Source organism: Dipteris shenzhenensis, chromosome 20 (assembly GCF_047967505.1).
Source record: "Dipteris shenzhenensis isolate YYH24624 ecotype China chromosome 20, Dip_SZ_1.0, whole genome shotgun sequence".
NCBI lineage: Eukaryota > Viridiplantae > Streptophyta > Polypodiopsida > Gleicheniales > Dipteridaceae > Dipteris > Dipteris shenzhenensis.
The window spans coordinates 44,432,177-44,454,816 of NC_141615.1; the positions used below are offsets into that span (position 1 = coordinate 44,432,177).

A 22,640-nucleotide genomic window follows, 5' to 3' on the forward strand; every position below is an offset into this window, starting at 1 on the left:
ATTACACGCACTATTAGACATGCTAATAGATGTGCTATTACACACACTATTAGACGCACTCGTAATTTCTCTATCTGAACAACACCTATAGATGCACTCGCTACTTTGCATGTCTATAGTTGCTTTATGTTGTTGTGAATCATTGATAAAGTGTGACATATCTTGAATGAATGAAGACTATGCCTTAGGAGGGAAGGGGAATGTATGAATAGAGAATGGATATAGGATTTTGTTTGAGAACCTTACTAAAGTAGAGAGAAACATGAAGAATAAGAACGAGCAAGGTGATGTTGGAGCTTGCACTTGGTAGCGGTGGAAGATAAATATGTGTGAATATGGAAGGAGACCTAGCTAGATTTAAATCTTTAAACCAAAAGGTTCAACCATGCTCACATTTTTAGTAGTTAATGTATTAGATCTAGTAAACATACATGGCTACTTGGTCACTACTTGATTCAAAACCTTGATGAGACATTGAGAATGATTTCTTAACATGAAAAAAGAGCGTGTGCTCATTGCAAGTGGTCATACTTGATTCTAAAGACAATACTCACATGAGAAGCCATTGAGAATGGTTTTTTTACATGAAGAAGAATCCAAGTTTGAAAGAGCATGTATTTTTTTGCATGAGGAAGAATTCAAATCTAAAAGAGCATGTGTTTACAAAGGGTCATCCTTCTAAATCAAAGGCTTTGGTTTCATACTTTGGCAATTGATTTGGAGAATAGTACAACCATTGGATATCCATTTCATGAGGTAGAGCTTGTTGAGATTATAGTATCCATCAGATAAGAGTGGAAAAACACCACTTGGGCTCTACTCACACCACTACTTAGTTAGATAATGACTAGCTCTACTCCACTTTGTCTCCAACCACACCACTTGGATGTAGCTCTCAATAATTGCCTCCTTAGTTAGCCTCTACTCTATCCTCTCCCCCTTGTACCTACCACCTACCTTAGTGCCTCTTCGTTTTCTCCCCCTGACCTATTCTTCTATGCTTCCCCCCACCCCTACTAGTGTTACCTTGGTAGTTCTTTGTTTGGGTGTGTCCGAGCTCCTTGTCACAAGTAATGGGCTTGATTTTCCTATAGGTAATGAGAAAACGTTTTTATGCATGTAAATTTTCCACCCCCTTTGTTGGCCATTGATCCACATGGGTAAATTTCTTTGAGTCCTTTAGAACATTTGAAAATGTAGATGCAAGGTAACATGGAAAAGCAAAGGTGTAAACTATATATACTATAATGGCATGTACCTTTTAGAAATTGTTTAACATCTATATAGAGTTTGGCAGTTTAGTGAAACTCTCAGGGGGGTTCACCTCCAAACATTTAAGTGTACCATGTGCATTAAAAAAGGAGGGGTATTTTAATTCCAATTTTGAAAAAAAATTAACAAGATTATAATAACAGGAGGGATTTTTAAATTCAACTTTAAGGAAATTCTTATTAGTTCATAAGTAAGCAAGGGTGGTTTTATTGGAATTTTTTTTTAAGTTGAGGGGCTTTTTAAATACCCTTGGAACGCATGTGATACCTAGGGTTTCTTACTAGTGCACCCCCGAGATGAAACTACCCAAGTTCACAACAATGTCCTTGAAAATTCATAGACTTTTGAAATTGTGCTATGAGTTAAAAGTTATGTTATCCCTAGCAATCTATGTAAGAATTAGTTTAGGCCTTAACTATCCTTATTTCAATTTCAGTGTGAAAAAGTAAAACCATTCTATGACAACTGACCTCAAACCCACTAGAATAGACATAGTCTCTCCACGCTGGATTCTACTTCTTCTCTTCTATGCCTTTCCATGTTGACCAATTTTGTATTGTGGCCTCAGCTTGCTCTTGTGCCTGTAAGTCCCTCATTTGTGCCTCCTCTACCTTGGCTTCTACACCTTCCCTGAGACTTTTCTCAAGTTGTCTTGCCTTAGCTGCATTGGTGGCTTTCTCTTGTGGAAAAGTCACCTTTCGAGACATCTGCTTATCGTATTGCTCAAAAATCCCTTTGAGGGTAGATGCCATCAGGTGCATTGCAACTCAAGTGGACTGAGATGACAATTGGGATTCGCCATCCACACAATTCTTCAGGTTGGTTAACATGCTCTTGGAGATCGCCCTTAATAAATATACATCATGTCCTTTCAGTTGCACCACTACTGCTTGAACCTGCCAGAACTTGCAAGTTCCTCTCATATCAAGAAAGAAGTGAATGGTCTTCTTTAGCACATCTTGGAGGTCTGTTGGCAAGCTCAAAATCTTGACTCCACCATCTTTACTAATCTGAGTGTTGGGGTATACGTCTAGAATACCGTTTCTATTCCACTGCTTCTCGAAAAAGTGTGCTTGCAAACTGCCTCTAGAAATTCCTATAGCATTTTCAATCACACTTTCATTGATGGTAATCTTCTAACCTTAATAGACTAGTTGCCCTTCCTTCACGTTCACCTCCTGTACCAACTTGGTAAAGTTTTGGAGAGCATCCAAATTGGGAATTTGAAGAGCGAGAGAGGAGCTCTCATATGTCCGATTTCAAGATCAGGGGAGGAGGGGCTCTTGCTCTGTGCTATAGAGGGGGAGGAAAGATTGTATGAGGAGCTCCTGGACTATGTAGGGTCCATTATGAGAGGGGATAGAAGTTGTAGGAAGAGTGCAAGGAAGATAGAAATGGTCAAGAGGGATAGAAGATGAAACAGTGAAGGAAATGGAATTGTGGAGGCTTGAGTTTGCAGTCGGATTGCAAGGGAGAAAGAAATTGTCGAGAGGGATAGAAGATGAAGCAATGAAGGAAATGGAATAGTGGAGACTTAGAGATCATAAGGGAGAACGAAATGGTCGAGAGGGATAGAAGATGAAATAGTTAAGGGAATGGAATAGCGGTTTGTAGCCCGCTGACTACACTATCAAGGTGAGAGCCACCGCGGTGGTTGTATCCCAACTACTATCAAGGTGAGAGCCACCACTATGGTTGGAATGAATTTTGACTAATTCAAGGCAACTAGACAAACTTGCATGGTAATGAATGATTAGAGGTGGTGGCATTTAAGATTCCCATCCACGTCTGTGGTGGCGGCTAAGACCCACCGGGTTGGCAATTAATTACCAACCACCATAGTGGCCCACAATTACTCAACTTCCAGTTACCACCACCGAGCTTGCATGCATGATTACTACGAGTGCAGTAAACTACTAGTCATCGGGCTTGCGTGCTCAGGATGATTTATTTTTGTGGGAATTACTGCCCGGTGGTGGTGGTTGTCATCAGCCACGTTTGTCGTGGCTACGATTCCACCGTGCCACCATTGCGCTTAAGCATGCATGATCACTACGAGTCTAGTAAAAATTACCAAACACTGGGCTCGCATGCTCAATAGAGTACTAGAGTGCATAGTAACCACCAGTGATTACAGCCATGTCTATCATGGCTACGATTCCATCGAGCTGGCAGTTAAAATTACTAGCCATCGCTCACCCACCACCAGGCTTAAGCATGCATGATCACTATGAGTGCAGTAAAAATTACCAGTCACCAAGCTTGCATGCTTAGTAGAGAACTAGAGCGCATGGTAATGAGTGATTAGAGCTTCATGATTTACCTTTGTGGGAATTACTACCCGGTGGTGGTGGCTCTCATCAGCCACGTCTGTCGTGGCCAAGATTCCATCGGGCTGGCAGTTAATTACCAACCACCGGAGTGGCACCACATGGCATCTTCTTCATGATTACTAGCCCATCTAGGGTGGTGCCTAAGATTCCACTACGGTGGCAGCCTACAATTAATATGGATGGAACCTCGAGCTCCAGCCACCACGGTGGCTTGAACTTTATAATATATATAAGATCCATGGCATTGCATTTTACTACGTTGTTATAATCTGCCCATGCTATGCTACTTTGCTCCACATGCTCTGCTACTTTGCTCCACACCCATCCTTTAGCTCTTTTCTGCCCCTACTCTATTTTGCTCCATGCTCCCTCCTCCAACTCTCGTCACTCATCTGCTCCCCTGCTAATCTGCTACTCACCCACTCCTCTTCAGCATGCCTACTACCCCCCCCCCCCTTGATGCTCTGTGATCCCAATGTTATCTGCCTTCTCATATAAGGTGATTGTATTGCACTCACCTAGAGTAGAAATGCTAGTACTAGTGAAGACCCTTTGTTCCCACAATCGATTCCCCACACATCTGCATGTCACCACCTTAAATGACATGCTCACAGAGGGCCTCTTTATGGTTGTGCTGTATGGGTTCCCCTTAGATTTCGATGAAGGCCTCAGTATTTTTAGAGCAGAGTACTCTCGACTTGTTGGGGGGGCCGTAATCTGAGTCGTGGCAATGTGCATAGTCTTTGACCTCCTAATTTGGCTCCCTAAAATTTTTTAATACAACAACCTAGACTAGCAGAAAACTGAGTTGTACAAAGGGCCCTCTTGCTTAGACAAGGCTCTCAGCAATGGCTGGATGTAATCTTTTGGGCTCTCAACGATATTTTGGCTCACTAGATGTAATGTTTTGGTCTCTAAGGCATTTATGTAATCTCTCTACTTGTTTTGGGGGCTGTAATCTGAGTCCTGGCAATGTGCATAGTCTTTAGCCTCCTCCTTTGGCTCCCTAAAATTCTTTAATGCAACAAGCTAGACTGGCAAAAAATTGAGTTATACAAATTTCCTCTTGCTCAGACAAGGCTCTCAGCAATGGATGGATGTAATCTTTTGGGCTCTTAATGATATTTTGGCTCACTAGATGTAATGTTTTGGTCTCTAAGGCATTTATGTAATCTCTCGACTTGTTTTGGGGGCCATAATCTGAGTCCTGGCAATGTGCATAATCTTCAGCCTCCTCCTTTGGCTCCCTAAAATTTTTTAATGCAACAAGCTAGACTGGCAGAAAACTGAGTTGTACAAATTCCTCTTGCTCAAACAAGGCTCTTAGCAATGGATGGATGTAATCTTTTGGGCTCTCAACGATATTTTGGCTCACTAGATGTAATGTTTTGGTCTCTAAGGCATTTATGTAATCTCTTTTTATTCAATTTGAGGCTCTTAGTATGCACTGTTGTTAACTTTTATATTTGAATGGTTATGGCTGCTACCTGTAATCTTTTGGCCTTTAAGGCTCTCAGCAATTCCCGATTTTTTATAAATGTAAGATCCTTTGTTCAATTTTTGCTCGGTATAAGTTTATAATTTTTATATAACCTGTTATTGGATGTAGATGTACATTGTAACCAAGTAAAGTGTAATTGACGATATGGCCCTTCCCCTTTAGGGGCAAGGGCCATATCGACATGCCATTTCTATCTAGTGGCATCCTAGATATTGTATAATGCATGTCGATATGGCCCTTGCCCTTAGAGGGACCCCCTCAAGGGCCATATCATCAATAGCATTTTCTAAAAGTTTAACTGTATTTTTCTAGATGTATCTCCATGCAACCACAACGGTGGGGTCGTTGGAGTTATTTTGGCACTATTTTGGTCACAAACCAAGAAAATTGTAGTCCGTCTTTCCTAATATTTTAGTCCTTGTTGCAGTAAATATAAATGAGGGCAAAAGTATAATTTATTGAGTGAAAATACATTTTCCTTGGTACATAAATATATAACTCAAAGAATCAGTGTAGTGGGTTTCATAGATCTCCTTCTGTTTGCTAGCGCATTGGTCGTCATGGACCTCCTCCTGTAATACGTAAAAATAGGTAAAGGAGCTATAACTCCAAGAACCAACGTGGTGATCTCTCCAAGACAACCTTGAATTTTGGGCGATGATAGGTCGTCAAGCCAGAGACTGCACTGAGGCGATGCTCAGAATGATAGATTATCTCATTATTACACCAAAAACTAGCGCGGTAGTCTCTCCAAGCCAACCTATCATTTGCATGGGCTATGGGCAAAGATGCGGCAAAAGGCTACATGATGACAGGTGGTTAGGCTAGAGACTACGCTACGGCGATGTTCAAAATGATAGATTGCATCTAAGTATTACACCAAGAACCAGCGCGGTGGTCTCTCCAAGAGAACCTTCAATTTTAATGATCTGCATGGGTGAGGTGCTACGTAGTGAGACAGGTGGCAGAGCTGCGGCAAAAGGCTACGTGATGATAAGTGATTAGGCGACATAAGCTAGAGACTGCACTACGTGAAGTAGTACAAAGATGCTGTGTGTCAAGTTATGCAATGTTCTAAAAAAATAGATTATGTCTCATTATTATGCCAATGCGCCTTCATGACATCGGGAAAATTTTCGACGAGAGTGTAGGTCCACACAAAATTCAAATATTCACCCAGGAGCACATCACGTTGTGGCCTCAAAAATAGTTCTGTGATTGGCTATACCCAAGCAAACATTGACCCAAAATAATGATATACTACTTAATGTGAAGGAATCTTGAACTCAAACAACATGCAACATTTTCAAGAACACACCTTACGTGGCTCCTGAACTTTGGAGAATTGGAACTATGGTCACTCAAGGCCAATACTTACATCTTTGGCATGGTATTTTTTTACCTTATGAGTGGGAAGAGGTTGAGTAAATACCATGTGCATGACAACATTAAGAAAAGGGTGCATGATAACATTAAGAAAGTGTGCTATATTTTCAAGATGCTATGCATTTCATGGAAGAGGGAAGATACCAAGGGTTTTCTAATGAGAGACTTGAATGAAACTATAGTTGCGAGGAGCTTGAGAGACTCGCTTAAAGTTACTGTCGAGTGTCTCCAAGGCAATCCTAGCCAATGTCCTTCCATGGAGGATCTTGTCCTGATGAATAAAGGGCATAATATAGTTCCCCTACCTCCTCAACCATTTTGATGCATAACATAGTTCCCCTACCTCCTCTCTCTGGTCTTAACTACTTTGATGCCCTAGATTCGTTGAACTCTATCTCCATGATAGCCTTAGCTTAGCTTCCCAATCTCTTCCACGATCTATTGCTTTCATTGAAGAACAAATCTCTGAGGGATGTTGTTTCGAGCTTGTTGTTGGAAAATGTGTGTGTCCCCTTCTTTGGCTAGGCCGTGAACTTTCACTCCTATCGGCCCGAAGATACTTGGAACTTTTCGCCTACCGCTTTCAAAATTTGCATGTAAATGTGCTGTCTCTTCCCTTTGTGAAACTCTACATATTGATGTGTAAATGTGCACAGAATCACTTTGAAATCACTTTTGCAAAGCGATCGATGGGGAGCCCATGATATAAGGCGTGGGGGGGCCAATGATTGACCAAAAAAGACCTCTCTCTCTCAAGAGACAACTAAAGCTAGGAGCTAAGGCTCTCTCTGAGAACATAAGGTTGCATGCGGCGATGCAACAAACCAGAAGTGATGTGTAGAAGGAGACACATGCTTAAGCAGCAAGGATGAATGCCAAAGCAAAACTGGCTCAGCCCATGAGCTTAGGACGACACCTTAGCAGGAAAAGAGTGACGAAGCATGAAGGTGGCCACTGGGAGTAGAGAAAAGAGAGAGCATCAGCCTTCCCCGCTAATCTCACTCTTGCTAGACAAAGACACACAAGGTAAGAAAAAGGTTGAAATGATTGCGCCAATTAATCCAGGTAGGGAGGGTATGAACAGAAAAAATAAGGCACTTGACACAAACCAATGTCTCTCATAACTCTCATAACTAAGAGACTAACCAATGATAATGCCAACAAAATGCCCACTCAACATTGCTCGTCGAAAGAACACCTATTGTAGTGAGGAAAGACAGCATAATAGGTGACATGCTAGAGTGTTTTTTACAGACATTAATAGCTACATACATTAATATAAGCTACATACATTAATATAATTATATATGTATTTATTGCTTTGTTATTTCATTATTTACATTAGATATATAGTTGTTAACATGGTTATACTTAGATATACATTCAATATATAGTTGTTTACATGGTTATACTTATATATAAGTTTTGTATTATAGATTTACTAACATATTGTTACACATATAGTTTTATTATATCTAACATATATATATATACAGTCTTGTCATATCATTATATAAATTATATATATATATATATACTAGTGGGGAGCCCGTGGCTTGCCACGAAGTAAAGCTTGTCCTCCTTCATGTTGTAAGTGACTACAGGGGAATCTGTTCTGAGGTGCAATGGCTCAGCTATATAAAAAAATCTTATTGTGTAGATAAGTGCGACACTTATCAAGTGCCACTAAGGAAGGATACCTAGGGCTTGATGCTTCTCCCTAGAACCTAGGTATGATTTCTATAAAGCTCTTGATCTTCTCGTCTCATAGCATTTGAACAATACGGCTTTTCGTTATCGAGAATCATTGATCTATGTGGTGAATGACCTTCAATAAAACCACCTATTATGTGTGTGTGTGTGTGTTTAAAATAAAAAACCTTGTAACAACATGGCACACGAAGCTCAGATAAGGGTGGATAAAAAATTATTTATTACATGGTTGTTCATAAAACCAAATGTTGGTACAAAAGTGTAACAAATAATAACCCCGGTGCAGTCCTGACAAGCATCTTATTTACTGAAGAGGAGAATCTACATACCTGCCACCATCCAACAAGAAAACATGATGAGAACCTGGTTAACTTAAGTTGGGAAGATAGGTGTCATAAACCCTCCTCCCTTGTTATTAGGGTCACAATGAATTAGAAGTTAGCCATAAACTTAACCAACATGAAAACAAAAAATAAAAAAGATGGGTTTCTTCAAGTGTGGATTAAGTATAGTGTATTAAGTAAGTGTATTAAGTAAAGGGTTAGGTTGAGTGGTCAAGTAGAAGGTTTAGGTGTGGAACTATTGTTAAATAACGAGAATTTAGAGGGTAAGAAAAATTACTTGGGGGTATTAGTAGAGGGAAAATTTAAATGGAGATAAATAAAGTGTAGAATGAGGGAGAATCAAAGGAATAGTTACTTAGAAAAAAAGGGTGGGGGGGGGGGAATAGAAGGGGGATCTTTAAATATTAATTATTGAGAAGCGGGGAATTAGATGCAGCTATATGAAAGGGGGGGATATTGAGAAGAGGGGAAAAATGGAAGTAAAAGTATGTTTAAAAAAAAGGGGGGTAACTTTTAAGTATGATAATATTGATGTAAAGGTTTTTAGAAAATGAGGGATGCTAGTAAGGAAATTAATAAAACTTGCTCAATAAATTAGGTAGTACAGAGAGAAGGTTTTAATAGGTGACAATTGTCTTAAGGAAAAAATATAAATAATAAATAAAGGAGATAAGATGATAGAGAAAAAGCAATTAATTTGATTAAGAGACGGCACGAGATGAGTAAGTTTAGAGGGGAGAAATAAAAGAAGGGAGGGGGGGGAGATATAATGTAAAGGAGGGGGAAAAGGGGGGGGGGGGGGGGGGATATATAATTGGAGAGGGAAATTTAGAGGGGAGAATAAAAAAGAAGGGAGAGGGGGAAGATATAATGTACAGGAGGGGGAAAATAAGATAAAATATAATTGGAGAGGGAGGGGAAGGGTAAATGGAGAGGGACAAGAAACAGGGGGGGCAAAAGAAAGGGGGTTTTAATTAAAGGAAAGGGGGGTAATTGGGGGGCCAAAGCAAAGGGGGGTTTAAATAAATTAAAAGAGAGGGAAAGGCATAGAGGAAGTAAACTAGCCTAGTAACTAGAGCAAGGACCAATGGTTACGAATGCTTACAACACCTAAGAGTCAATGGAGGCATCATGATAAGGTCGATGACAGCTGTGAAGAGAAGGAGGCATCACTGTCGAGAAGATGGACTTGCATGGGTGCAGGAGCTAAAGGTCAGCCGCAATGTATGTGTCTTGCAAAGGGGAGTTGGGACTGTGCATATTGGAGCACGGGTTACGGGTCAGGTCACAGAGCAGAGATGGTACAGCCACTGCAATAAGTGATGGGAGGCCGTGGACTGGAGCAACGATGAGCGTGCAAGGGCAAGACTATGGGGCTTGAGGAGTGTACTTAGTAGTATGCAAGGTAAATAGCATGGGAGAGCGGGCAAACAGTCGGCAAAACCCAGGGAAATGTGGGTAGGAGGTAATAGCATAGAGTAGAAGGTCTTTCTATAGGCCAGGGAGTTCATAGGTCAGGGAAGGGTCGGGAAAAAGAGAGTTGGGGGAATAGAGAGCTAGGTTTTGGTTTCGTTAGCGGACAGTTTAGTAGTATATAGGTTTAGGGAGTTTAATTAAGGGGGTTAGGAGTAATTTAAAAAAAGGGGGGTTAGGAGTACTTTAATTAAAGGGGATTAGGATTAAAGGAAAAAAGGAGGGAATAAATAGAATAGGGAATAATTAGGAAAATAATTAGGAACAAAAAACTAGGGATAAATAGGAAATAATTAGTAAATAAATAGGGGAAAATTTTAGGAAAGAGTTAGAAAAAAGTTAGGGAGAGAATAGGAAATAATAGGAAAAACTTAAGGAAATTTGGTTACAGTTTTGAGAAAGGAGAAGTACTAAAAAGTAGAGGAAATTAGAGGAATTTAAATGAGAAAAAAAGAAGGAATTGTAATAAAATTAGGCTAGAATAAGAAAAATTAAAGGAAAAAAGAAAGTATTTAGACAAAATTTAGGAATTTAGGGGGAAATGTAAAAAATTAGAGACAATAGGAAAAATTAGGGGGAATGGGAAATTTGGAAAAGAGGGAAATTTTAAAATTTTAAATTTTAATAGAATCAAATACAATTTAATAAAAAATAAAATAAAAAAGTCAGGGGGGTAAGGTGGGAATATAAGGGAGCTAGGGTTCAAAAAGGGGGGAAGGGTTAGAAAGTGTGTGTGTGTGTGTGTGTGTAATCAATGCTAGTAGAAAGCTCTCTAGATATATATATGATAAAATCTATATCTCTTAACTTATTATATATATATATATATATATATACTCATAAAAATTATTACTAAACCAATCATATTTATAAGCATAAACCAAATAAATATGTATAACCTGAAACTCAAAGGCCTCAAAGGCCTCAAGATAAGTGAACACACTTTTCCAATTACAACTTGGGTTTGACCAAGAGCTAGAGGTCCCATCAAATAATCTCCTTTAAAGAAACCACAAACCCAGTCGCTATATACCAAGGGAGAAATTGAGAGACTGGATGGCCAGTGAAGAGCATAGAGATTCTCCTAAAGCAGAATAAGCTAGAGGGGAGGAAGCCTTGAAGACCGAACATGAGATGAACCTAAACGAAGACTCGAGGGTAGAAATTGCATCTAGTCATCTATTAGAATGAAAACCTGACGACAAAGGACAAGTGCCAACTCAGAACGTGTCATCTCTCTCTCTCTCTCTCTCTCTCTCTCTCTCTCTCTCTCTCTCTCTCTCTCTCTCTCTCTCTCTCTCTCTCTCTCTCTCTCTCTCTTCTCTCTCTCCCTCCCCCCCCCCCCCCTCTCTCTCTCTCTCTCTCTCTCTCTCTCTCATGAAAAATTGATGTGCATGTATGAACCAATGTGAAATTCATCACCTAAAGCTTATTAAAATTATAAATGTCTCATACAACTTCTCACATGTGAAATTAGATTGCAACAAACAATGTGACTCAAAACTAAAATATATTATGGAAAGCCAAAGGGATATGGTAAAAGTAAATCACAACTCAAAAAAGAGCAAAAGGTGTTAAGTCCATTGTTCCAATCCAAACATCACAAATGTGATTTTAAACACAGCTCACAAATTTGTAATGCAAATAGGTGTCTCTAGGTCTAAATCATAATTTGAGTGCAAGAAAAGAAACATAGGAGTAAATCCCAATTGAAACTTTTGAGGGCTAAAGTTATCAATAAATTTAAAATTCTCAAGGATCTGGGCAGGAGCTTGTTTTCATATCAATTTCCATGAAGTTTGTGGAAAACTAAAAACGGATAGGTCCTTGATAGGTCAATTTTGCATGATCGCTATGGTTCAAATGGATTGAGAAACAACATATGGAAAAGAGATAGATGTCAAATGACAAAATTAAGCTTGTATGGAACCCAAGATAACAAGAACACTTTCCATGAGTAAGCATATATGGATGAAGATGGAAGAATGGTCAAAGAAGAACAAAAAGTAACAGTTCATGAATCATCATAAGAATTAGCTAAAATAATAAAAGGAAAATCCCACGGCATGTCTCATCTGTATAAGTAGGATCAAGTATTAGAATAAATAATAATGTTATGTACTAGGTTAAGGTTGAGGTAAATGAAAACTCTCTCAAGCTCATAACTATCACTAGTGATCTCAATTTCACCCCAAAATTTCCTTGTTGTCATGTACTCGAGGTCATGTACTAATGTAGGAAGACCATTGAGTACTTGGGTAAATTATGCACAACCATGAAGTGTTCAAGATTAATCCCCCTTCAAGGTCACATCACTCAAAACTTGCATAGATTTCCTCTTGGGGTTGTACTCCAGACTTCAATGATCTCAATTTCACCCCGAAATTTTATTATTGTCATGTACTAAGGTAGGAAGACCATTGAGTACTTGGGTAAATTCTACACAACCATGAAGTGTTCAACATTAATCTACCTTCACTTTCACATCACTAAAAGCTTGCATAGATTTCCTCTTGGGGTTGTACTACTAGAAAAACATACATATAACATGCAATCAAGGGGCAATATATAAACTCACCTACATATTATTCCTACATGCCTTTCTCTTATCAAATGTTGATTTTTTTGATTGTGTGAACTAAAAATCCCCTTGTATGTGTAGAGTTTTGTGAATTTATTGGACTAAAAAAATCCCTTATGTCTAAACCATGTCATATGCTTACATCTTTTTAGGTGCATCCCTTGGGGGTTTCCTATGTGACCTCTAATTTTCCTGATTGAATTTGTACCTTTGTCTCCCCTTTGTCTACTAACACACCAAGGCTCACCCCCAAAGCTTAAACATTTGGAGCCACCAATGTCATATGGTATGTTAGTTTATGGCTCCATGCAAGGGGATTCTATATATTGTATTAGAATATGTCAAATAATGCTCATCATGCATAATCATAAATACAATGGGGGCAAACATATGAAATAGATCTCAATATCTTGTTACCATGATGATGAGTCAATTAAATTCAAAGGCATCATGGTATTAAAAGTGGTCAACCATGGCAAAATCATCTTGCAATAGAGCTACTCAACATGGCAATAAATATAGTGAAAGTCAAAGATATATATGTTGAAAAATAGAGGAAGGACTCCCTCCTCATTCTCTCATTCTCACAACACTCTTCTCCCTCGCCCTCCTTGTCCTCTAGCTAATCTCTCCCCCTCTCCTTTCCCTTGATCGCACCCCCCTCTCCTCTCCTTCCACTCCCTCGTGCTCCCTCTCCTCTCCTCTCATCCCGCCTTACCCCCTCTCTCCCTCCCCTCTCATCTTCCTCTCCTCTTAACCCCCCTCTTGCCCTCCCTCTTTCCCTCCCCTCTCTCCCTCCCCTCTTTGCCCCACCCCCTCCACTCTTCCACCGCCCCACCCCCTCCACTCTTCCACCCATTTTGTTGCGCAAAAGGAGGAGGGTAGCAGTCTTGTGTTAAAGTTCACGACCGAGAAGGACACTTTACAAAGATCTCCTTCTCATAATTTTGAGCAAAAGTAAAAAACAGGGAAGCTTCTCAAGGAGACCCTAATTCAAATCTAGAGCATGGCTCAATTTATTATTAAACTTGCATACTAAAACACTACTAGTCTATCCCTTGTTTGGTTTACCCATATAACTAACAATGGTAAACAATTAAAGGCTAATACTCGACTACTAGCAATGGACAATCATTAATTAAACTAACGTGACAATCGAGCGCACATCTATAACAATGTACTAAAATGCTGATATCTATTTATATATCTCCATCTATAAACCACGCCACTAAGAGCCACCCAAGTGGCATCAAAACTCTTTAAATCACACAAATAACTAAACATCATTATGTAAATATTAAGGATTCATTAAATCCTACAAGACAATAATCCAAGCATAAATTTATTTTGATGGGAATAGAAATTCTAATTAAATGAACCACGCACCCCTTAACCTCATACACATTATCTAGAGAGAATAAGCATCCAGTGACCCCTTAACGCAAGAGTGTACTAATTGCACAGGTCTTCTTTTGCTACTTAATTCTATATATCTAGGTAAAAATATTTAATATGTTGGCGAAATATTCCAAATATATATGTTTATGATATAAAACTTTGGCTTTTTATCAAGGAATTTATTTAAAATTTTATAATCTTAAAGGCTAAACCTAGCTCTATTTTTAACTTTAGTTTCAAATTGTGGTGAATATCTTGAGCTTTTATCTTTATAAGAGCATATAAACTTTCACAAGCCATATAAAACTTTCACTTATTAATGAAACTAATGCAATAAAATTATCCCTGGTTGACAAAAGGGGGGTCTAATGAAGAGGGAGAAGTTCCCATATGCTATGGACCATTGTATCTTAGACAAATCAAAGGTGGAGATGAAGAGATCAAATCAAGGGCTGAGATCTAGATACAATTTGGAGGGTGGAGATGAAAGCAGTTGATGGAGATGAGATTAAGGACTAAGATTGAGGCACATTTTGGAGGGTGGAGATGATGGAAATGAGATCAAGGTTTAAGATTGAAGAAATATTGGACGGCCTAGATTTCAGTTCCTTTTGCATCCATCTCCTCTCCTAGATCTTGATGGAATTAAGGGCCTTGATTCTAGTGCCTTTTTCTTGCATCTCCACCCTTGGATCTATTTCTTGATGGATGGTTGAAAATGACCAGCCTTCTATTTTGATCTCAGCCATTAGATCTCTCGCTTTTTCAAGGGTTTAGATTTAATCCCTTTATCCTTTGATGGTATCCCTTGGATCGAGACCTTGATCTAATGGTTGGAAGTGTTCTACCCCAAATTTGAATGTATCCCTTGGATTGTAGATGCAATCAATGGCTAGGAGTGAAGATCAAGGTCTAAACCATGGGTGAGATGTCTCTCCACCCATAAATTCTCAACATAGCCTTTTGTACACCTCTTGCCCCACACAAAGGAGCACTCTCATTGGTACACCTCAAATCTCTCTCTAAACCCTTGAAATTTAGGAAACAGTAATTGAAGGCCCTTTTGAGACCCCATTTTTCCCCTAATGTCTATGGGTATGAGTTGGTTCATGCCCTCCATTATATTTATTTACTGCGTCAAATCAGTCTTCCTTCATAAAACAAAGCCCATGTGGGAATAGAGAGACCTAGCAAAGGAATTTCTTAATAATCTCATATATCCAATGTGGGATGTTAGGTTTGTAGAAGGGACACCATTTTTAATGTGTAGTTAGTAAACAAATTTTAGTAATAAGATATCAAATAGTGCGTAGTACTTGCTACATGAGATATGCTTACAAGCATTGGAAAAATAATCATGGCATATGGATACCACTAGATTGTGTTGTAGTGGACACTACAGAGGTAAGATACATATACCAAATGGGAAAATCCAATATCTTGAGGTCACAGATAGTTGGAGCTTGAAGCACATTAAAGAATACATTGCTATCACCTTTGATGATAGTGATTTTTTATTTACATTGAATTGGAAGATTGTAAGAAGGCATCTTGAAGTAATGTTCATCAATGCTTGACAAATGGAAGCTGAATAAATTTAATAGTATTTGAAGTTTGATGTCATTTGTACTAGCAAGGATTCTTACACTTAATAAAATTAATAGGTTCAAAGTTCACAATTTTTTGATTCCGTGCACTTTTTTGGGGGTTATGTTTGCTAAAATTCATGTGAAATTATTCTTCTGTTTCATTGTATCTAACCATGGTGATAGATTTGAATATTGGTTTTTGGATTTAGTAAAAATAATCTAATACATTCTATTGGCTAATGTATTATTACCTATATTATATTAGATGTCACCTTTGAATATTAAGTGTGTTTTAAAGAGTTTGGAGTCAACTATATAAACAACCCAGAGATAAAGATAGTCTTTATTGTGCTCACCTCCTAGACACAACCTCTCCAACCCTTGCTGCTACCATCTTCTAGACCTCCAATAGCCACACCTCGTGAGGCATACCATGGCTTCATGGCCTCTACTCATTATACGAGTCGAGAGGTGGAATTGTATGAAATTTTTGATTGCAAGGTAGATGTTATTTCCACAATCCACAAGCACATGGACCTTTTCTGAGACTTCTGAGACATGGTACATTACATCAAAGATAAAGCTAGACCTTACATGATCTGTCTAGACATAGACAAGTAGAATCGGTTCCCGTCAATCTCCTCATAGAAAGTTGTAATAGAGATGCCGGCTTTAAGCATAGGTTACTCATGATATGTAAATCCCTTAGTCCAAAAAATTATAGGAAATTTTCAGAGGAAGAGTTAGATATGCGAATGGGTCCTTTAGGGACCCATTTTGTAACCCTAGAAATTTCTTATTCTGCAATTATTTTGGAAATGGAGGACAGCCCTGCACCTCCATTCATATCAGAATTCCCAACCCTTATTGCAGTAGAGCAAGGAATTGAAGTAGAATAAAATGCCAATGTCGTTGTAGAAGCCACCCTTGCTTTGGATTGGTCAACCAAACATTGGACAAGGGAAAACACATAGCAGAGGTGGAGCATGTACCCTAAGAAGCAGGCAAAACATCTTCCATGGGACATATAGAAGAGGAAGAGAAGGAAGATGAGGAAAAAATCAAGGAAGGTCCAACGGATAAGGTTTTATTGGAAACCCTTCCATATATTTTGATTGAAAATCTTGAATATTTGTTTTTGATTGACATTCAATGTGCCATGAAGTTACGAGAAGATAAACTATTAGGGACACTTTCTGCATGGGATAATAATATTGACTTAGGCTACCTAGAAGAGGGGTTGGATAGGTGCACAGATTTGGCCCCTACAAACACCTTGGAGCATCTGATCATGACAATAGGGGAAGAAATGCATGACTCAGGTCATGCATCAATTACAGAGTCAGAGTTCCAAGAGGTCCAAGAAAGAGTAATGACAGAGTGAGAGTAGAAACATCAGAGAATTGGGACTAGTGTGGTGGCTTCATCACCCGCACCACCTAGTAGCATTGATGAGAGCAAGATATCCATCAATATTTGGACAAAGGTATACGACGAGAAAGATGCTGTCAAAATTGTAAGTTCATAATATTTTGTCAATATTGATGATTTATTGTTCTTAATTGAAGCTTTCAAAAAAAGGGTTACTAATCTAGTTATCACGACTTCCAGGATGTTATTGAAGCTGATGATTTTGCCACACGACGTGAGGATGATAGCATCGGTAGGGATTCAACACTAGGACACTATATGGGAGAGTTCAAATGCCATAGCCTAGTGTGCTTCCTTACTGCATTTTTGTCTTATGGGAAGGAAGAGATGATAAAGTGCAGGGCACTCTCAAAGGTGGTCTCCTTTATGCCATTACCTCCATCTGTACACAAGTGTGAGATCTTGCACTTTCACTTTCGAAGAGAAATTACCAAGAAGGATTTTGGCAGTTATTGCTACTATGGGAGCTACAACAGGTGTCTATGATGCTTCACAAATTGTTCAGACCTTCACACAACCCATCGTCTTAGCTCCCCAAAGAAGAGCAACAATTTTTTAAAAGCTGGAGGTCCTGGAGGAAAAGCAAGAGAAAATCTTATAAAACACAGTTCTAATGAAGTATACCAAAAAGCATTGTACGTATGAGATAAAATCTAGTATATAGTTTTTTTTCCAAGATGGCAATTGTCCTCATGTTCTATTTTTATGTCAATTATCAAATGAAAGGTTCTAATGTGGATTATAAATTTAAAGGTTTAAATGCCTATGCCCAAGTGGCCAATTGTTGTATAATTTGTTAAGACATGTAAAATTTTTAATGACAATAAAGTTTCTCAATTTTCCTTAAGGGTAGTGTCCAGGGAAACCTTTGAACCAAAATTGGTCCAAAAAAATCCCTAAGCTCTTAAGTTTTCCCTAAAAACCAAAATTTGAAAAGAATTGCCTTTCTTTTGTTGGGAATTTATGATCATTAACAGTTGGAGAGTGAAGCCCTAAGGGCAAATCCAAACATGGCCCTTTTTAGGGTTTTTTTTTCCAATTTTCCTAATGGGTGGTATCTAGGGCACCCCATTGGTCCAAAGAAAACCCAAAACTCTTCTTTTTTCCCCAAGACCTTAATTTTTCAAAAACAATTCTCTTTGGCAATTATGGATCGTTAAAACCTTGGAGAGTGACCCCAAACACCAAAATTGTCAAAAAGGACCTATTCGAAACAATCTATAATGCAAAATTTTAAAAACGTTGCCCAGGAGGGGGTAGGTGTGCATTGGTGCAAAATCCGAGTAGACAATATCGCCGTCTGCCCCGATTTCATGCCAGCGCACATCTACCCCCTCCTGGGCTTTTTTCTTTTAAATTTCATTATCTTTCTAGTGGTCGAGTTGAGGATTTTTCGAAGGCTTATGGTGGGGGGAATTGCTACTTCTAGAGTTAAGGATTTTTTGAAGGCTTGTGGTGGGGGAGTTGCTACTTCTGGTGGGGGAGTTGGTGATGGTGCTTCTATCAAATGCGAGGATGCGATGAAGGTTGAGAATTGTGGCGTTGGAGTTGATGTTGATGTTGATGAAGGTTCAGAATTGTGGCGCTAGAGTTGATGTTGATGTTGGTGTTCGAAGGCTTGTGGTGGGAGAGTTGCTACTTCTGGTGGGGGAGTTGGTGATGGTGCTTCTATCAAATGCGAGGATGCGATGAAGGTTGAGAATTGTGGCGCTGGAGTTGATGTTGGTGTATCACCGAAGATTATGCCATTCATGATGGATGGTTGCTTCTGGTGTTGAAGACCCTCTCGTTGATTATGGATCTTTGTATGGCGAGGATGATGATGTAGAGATACTTGAGGAGCAACCATCCATCATGAATGGCATAATCTTCGGGTAGCTTATCAAAAGCATCGCCTTGTACCAATGCTCCTAGCTCTTTAAGAACTGTTGCGTGCAGTTCATTAGCAAGAGTTGATGTGCTGGTTTGACGGGATACCTTCTATGCGTGGAGCTTTTGCTAATGTCGGATGCCTTCTGTGTTTGGGGAGCTTCTGCTAATGTTGAAATTTTTGTTAGCCTAGTGGCTTGTAATATTGCCTGTTGGCATATATGTCTGGCATATTTTGAAAAATTTCCGGCAATCAGTGTAGCCTATGGGCATATGTTTGCGGCAATGTAAAGTTGAAATATTGTTTTTACTGGTTCGTCCGATTTTTTTGTATATGAAAGTTTATGGAATAAATCTTCACGGGTTTTGCCTTTGTTGGCATTATTTTGTAATTTTTATATGTTGTCTTAATTTGATGTGTCCAAGTGTTATTGGGCTGTAGGTTTATTTAAAATTCATTTTTGTTTGCTTGGAATGGTGGGGGAAAGAGTGGCATTGAAGAAAAAGCTCCACTCAAAACAAAAATTGTATTTGAGAGTAAGCTTGAACGGACGAGTGTTTCCATCAATGAGAAGAATTCTGAAATCACGTATTTCGGTTCAACAAATGTGCCGTACAGCTCTTTCGAGTCCATGGTTCCAAACTTTCATGGCTTGGGATTCGGAGCAACGGTTCTTCACGAAGAAGGCGGCATGGAACGGGTTAGCATAGCGTGCACTCAAGAAGCAGTAGTTACGTATGTTTGTCTCCTTCACGTTTAAATTAATGAGTCTAGCATTCTTCTCAACATCGAGTGATTCTCTCAGAGTTTCCGCCTACGTAAAAACTTGCAGTGTTGGTGCCCTCGTTCGCCCAGTTCTAGCAACAACATTAAATCTATGTCGCTATGTGTTTCGTCTTCTTTATCATTGGCGTTGCGCGGTATAGAGCCGTTCTCCGTGGAAAGAAGGCAACCACACAGGGTAGTCTGTTGCACGCCCACAACCTTAAATGCCTCCAATAGGCAGGACCCTTGGGCTAGAGGTACCAAAACAGACTTTGGTAATCACAGGGGCAGGGTCCTGGGGTCCTTCGCTAAAGAAGTGCTAAGCGAGCTGGAAAACAGCAAGGTCTGTCGTACTCAGACGTTACATGGGCACCATGCGAAGAATGAAGTCAGCTGCCCTGAATGCTTGAATGCCGAGATCCTTGGGCAACTGGGTCCAGATACAGATCATTCTACCTATGCCTCACTTTTGAGGCGTTGCACCAGTGCCAAGGCCCTGTCTGAGGGCAAACGTGTGCATGAACACATGAGCAGCCGTGGATATGCTGGCGACAGATTTCTATCTAACCTTCTCGTTCAGATGTACAGCAAGTGTGGGAACATGGAATATGCTCGTGCTGTGTTTGACAAAATAGTCCATAGAAATTTGCACTCTTGGAATATTATGATCGCAGCGACTGCCCATAATGGGAGCCTGGATGATGCAAGGACAGTGTTTGCAGAGATGCCACAACGGGATGTGGTCTCTTGGAATGCCATGATTGCTGCGTGTGCCCAGAATCGGCATGGCAAGGAGGCCCTCCAACTGTTTGGTCAAATGCAAGCTGAAGGGTTTGAGCCCAACAAGATTACATTCATCTGCATTGTGGATGCTTGTGCCAGTGGTGCAGCCTTACAAGAAGGTCAACTGATCCATGCTACGGTAACTGGCAGCGAATGGGAGTCGGATGTGGTTGTGGGGACAGCTTTTGTCAATATGTACAGCAAGTGCGGAAGCCTGGATGATGCATGGGTGGTGTTTGGAGAAATGCCAGAACGGAACGTGGTCTCTTGGAATGCCATGATCACTGCGTGTGCCCAGAATGGGGATGGCAAGGAGGCTCTGCAACTGTTTGTTCAGATGCAAGCTGAAGGCTTCCAGCCAAACAAGGTCACATTCATCTGCATTGTGGATGCAGTTGCTAGTGTTGCAGTTCTAGAAGAGGGTCAAATGGTTCATGGTACTGCTGCTGGTAATGGATGGGAGTTGGATGTTGTTGTGGGAACAGCCCTCGTCAATATGTATGGCAAGTGTGGGAGCCTAGATGATGCTAGGGCAGTGTTCGAAGAGATTCCACAGAGGAATGTGGTCTCCTGGAGTGCCATGATTGCTGTGTGCGCACAGAATGGGCTTGGCAACGAGGCACTGCAACTGTTTGGTCAAATGCTTGCTTTAGGCTTTGAGCCAGAAAAGATCACTGTCATCTGCATTGTGGATGCTTGTGCCAGTGTGGAAGCACTAGAAGATGGTCAAGTGATCCATGCTACTGCTACTGGCAACAGATGGGAGCTGGATATTATTGTGGGGAATGCCCTCATCAATATGTATGGCAAGTGTGGGAGCCTAGACGATGCCAGGGTGGTGTTTCTAGAGATTCCACAGCGGGATGTGGTCTCCTGGAGCACAATGATCACTGCATGTGCTCAGAATGGGCATGGGGAAGAGGCCCTGCAATTGTTTGGTCAAATGCAAGCTGAAGGGTTTGAACCAAACAAAATCACCCTCATTTCTGCCGTCGATGCATGTGCCAGTGTACCAGCCCTAGGAGAGGGTCGAGTGATGCATGCCATTATTACTGGCTATGGATGGGAGTCTGATGATGTTGTGGGCACAGGCCTTGTCAATATGTATGGTATATATGGGAATCTAGATGATGGGAAGGCAGTATTTGCAGGTCTTCCACAGCAGAATGTGGTATCCTGGACTGCAATGATGTCTGTGTGCGCCCGGAACGAGCACGACCAGGAGGCCCTGCAACTGTTTCATCAAATGCAAGCTGAAGGGTTTGAGCCAAACAGGATCACCCTCATCTGCATTGTGGATGTGTGCGCCAGTCTGGCAGCCCTAGAAGAGGGTCGAATGATCCATGCTACTGTTGTTGGCAATTGCTGGGAGTTGGATGTTGTTGCGGGGACAGGCCTTATTGATATGTATGGTAAGTGCGGGAGCCTAGATGATGCAAAGGCAGTGTTTGCAGAGATGCCACAGCGGAATGTGGTGTCCTGGAATGCTATGATTGCTACATCTGCCCAGAATGGGCATGGTAAGGAGGCCCTGCAAATGTTTGGTCAAATGCAGGCCAAAGGTTTCAAGCCGGACAAGGTCACTTTCATATGCATTCTCACTGCATGCAGTCATACAGGTTTGGTTGCTGATGGGAGGGGATACTTCGCCTCGATGAACAAAGACTATGGCATAGCCCCCTCAGTGGAGCATTATGTGTGCATGGTTGATCTTCTTGGCCGGAGAGGACTATTGGAAGAGGCAGAGGAATTGATCATCAGTATGCCATTTGAACGTTCAGCATGGTTGAGCTTGCTTTCATCATGCAGAATTCACAGTGATGTGGAGCGGGCTGCACGTGTTGTAAATTGTCTTTGTGAAGCAAACGTCCATGCTAACACAGGAAGGGTGGATGATGTCATGAAGTTGCGAAAGACAATGAGCTATAATGGTGTGGAGAAAGTGGTAGGTCATAGTTGTATTGATGTGATTAATGTGTTGCATGAATTGGAGGTTTGAGGCACACTCGCGTCCTGAATATGAAGATGGTATGTGCCAAGTTGCAGAGGTTGAGTAGGTGCATGAAGGCCTGAATAGTGCCTGACACATGTAGCATGTCATGACGTGGATAAAGAAGAGAGAGAAGACATACTTTGCTAGCTTTTTCCTTACCATAATCTCTGATATTATTGGCATTAAAGACGAGAAAGGTAGGTAGGTA

General features: G+C 40.4%; 1 protein-coding gene across 1 annotated transcript; it reads left to right on the forward strand.

Moving 5' to 3' along the window:
- Positions 1-18,424: 18,424 nt before the first annotated feature.
- Positions 18,425-22,438, forward strand: LOC147889717 (pentatricopeptide repeat-containing protein At3g16610-like). Its single transcript, XM_087391302.1, has 6 exons — positions 18,425-18,547; positions 18,638-18,742; positions 19,379-19,591; positions 19,724-20,275; positions 20,435-21,169; positions 21,251-22,438. Exons 1-6 carry the CDS (start codon positions 18,425-18,427, stop codon positions 22,436-22,438), a joined length of 2,916 nt encoding a protein of 971 aa, XP_087247428.1.
- The last annotated feature ends 202 nt before the right edge of the window (positions 22,439-22,640 follow it).

Coding starts and splice junctions, on each gene's coding strand:
- LOC147889717 (XM_087391302.1), top strand. CDS start 18,425: ATGGTGGGGGGAATTGCTACTTCTAGAGTTAAGGATTTTTTGAAGGCT. Junction 18,548..18,637: donor AATGCGAGGATGCGATGAAG/GTTGAGAATTGT, acceptor TGGTGTTCGAAG/GCTTGTGGTGGGAGAGTTGC. Junction 20,276..20,434: donor ACATGGAATATGCTCGTGCT/GTGTTTGACAAA, acceptor GCGTGTGCCCAG/AATCGGCATGGCAAGGAGGC.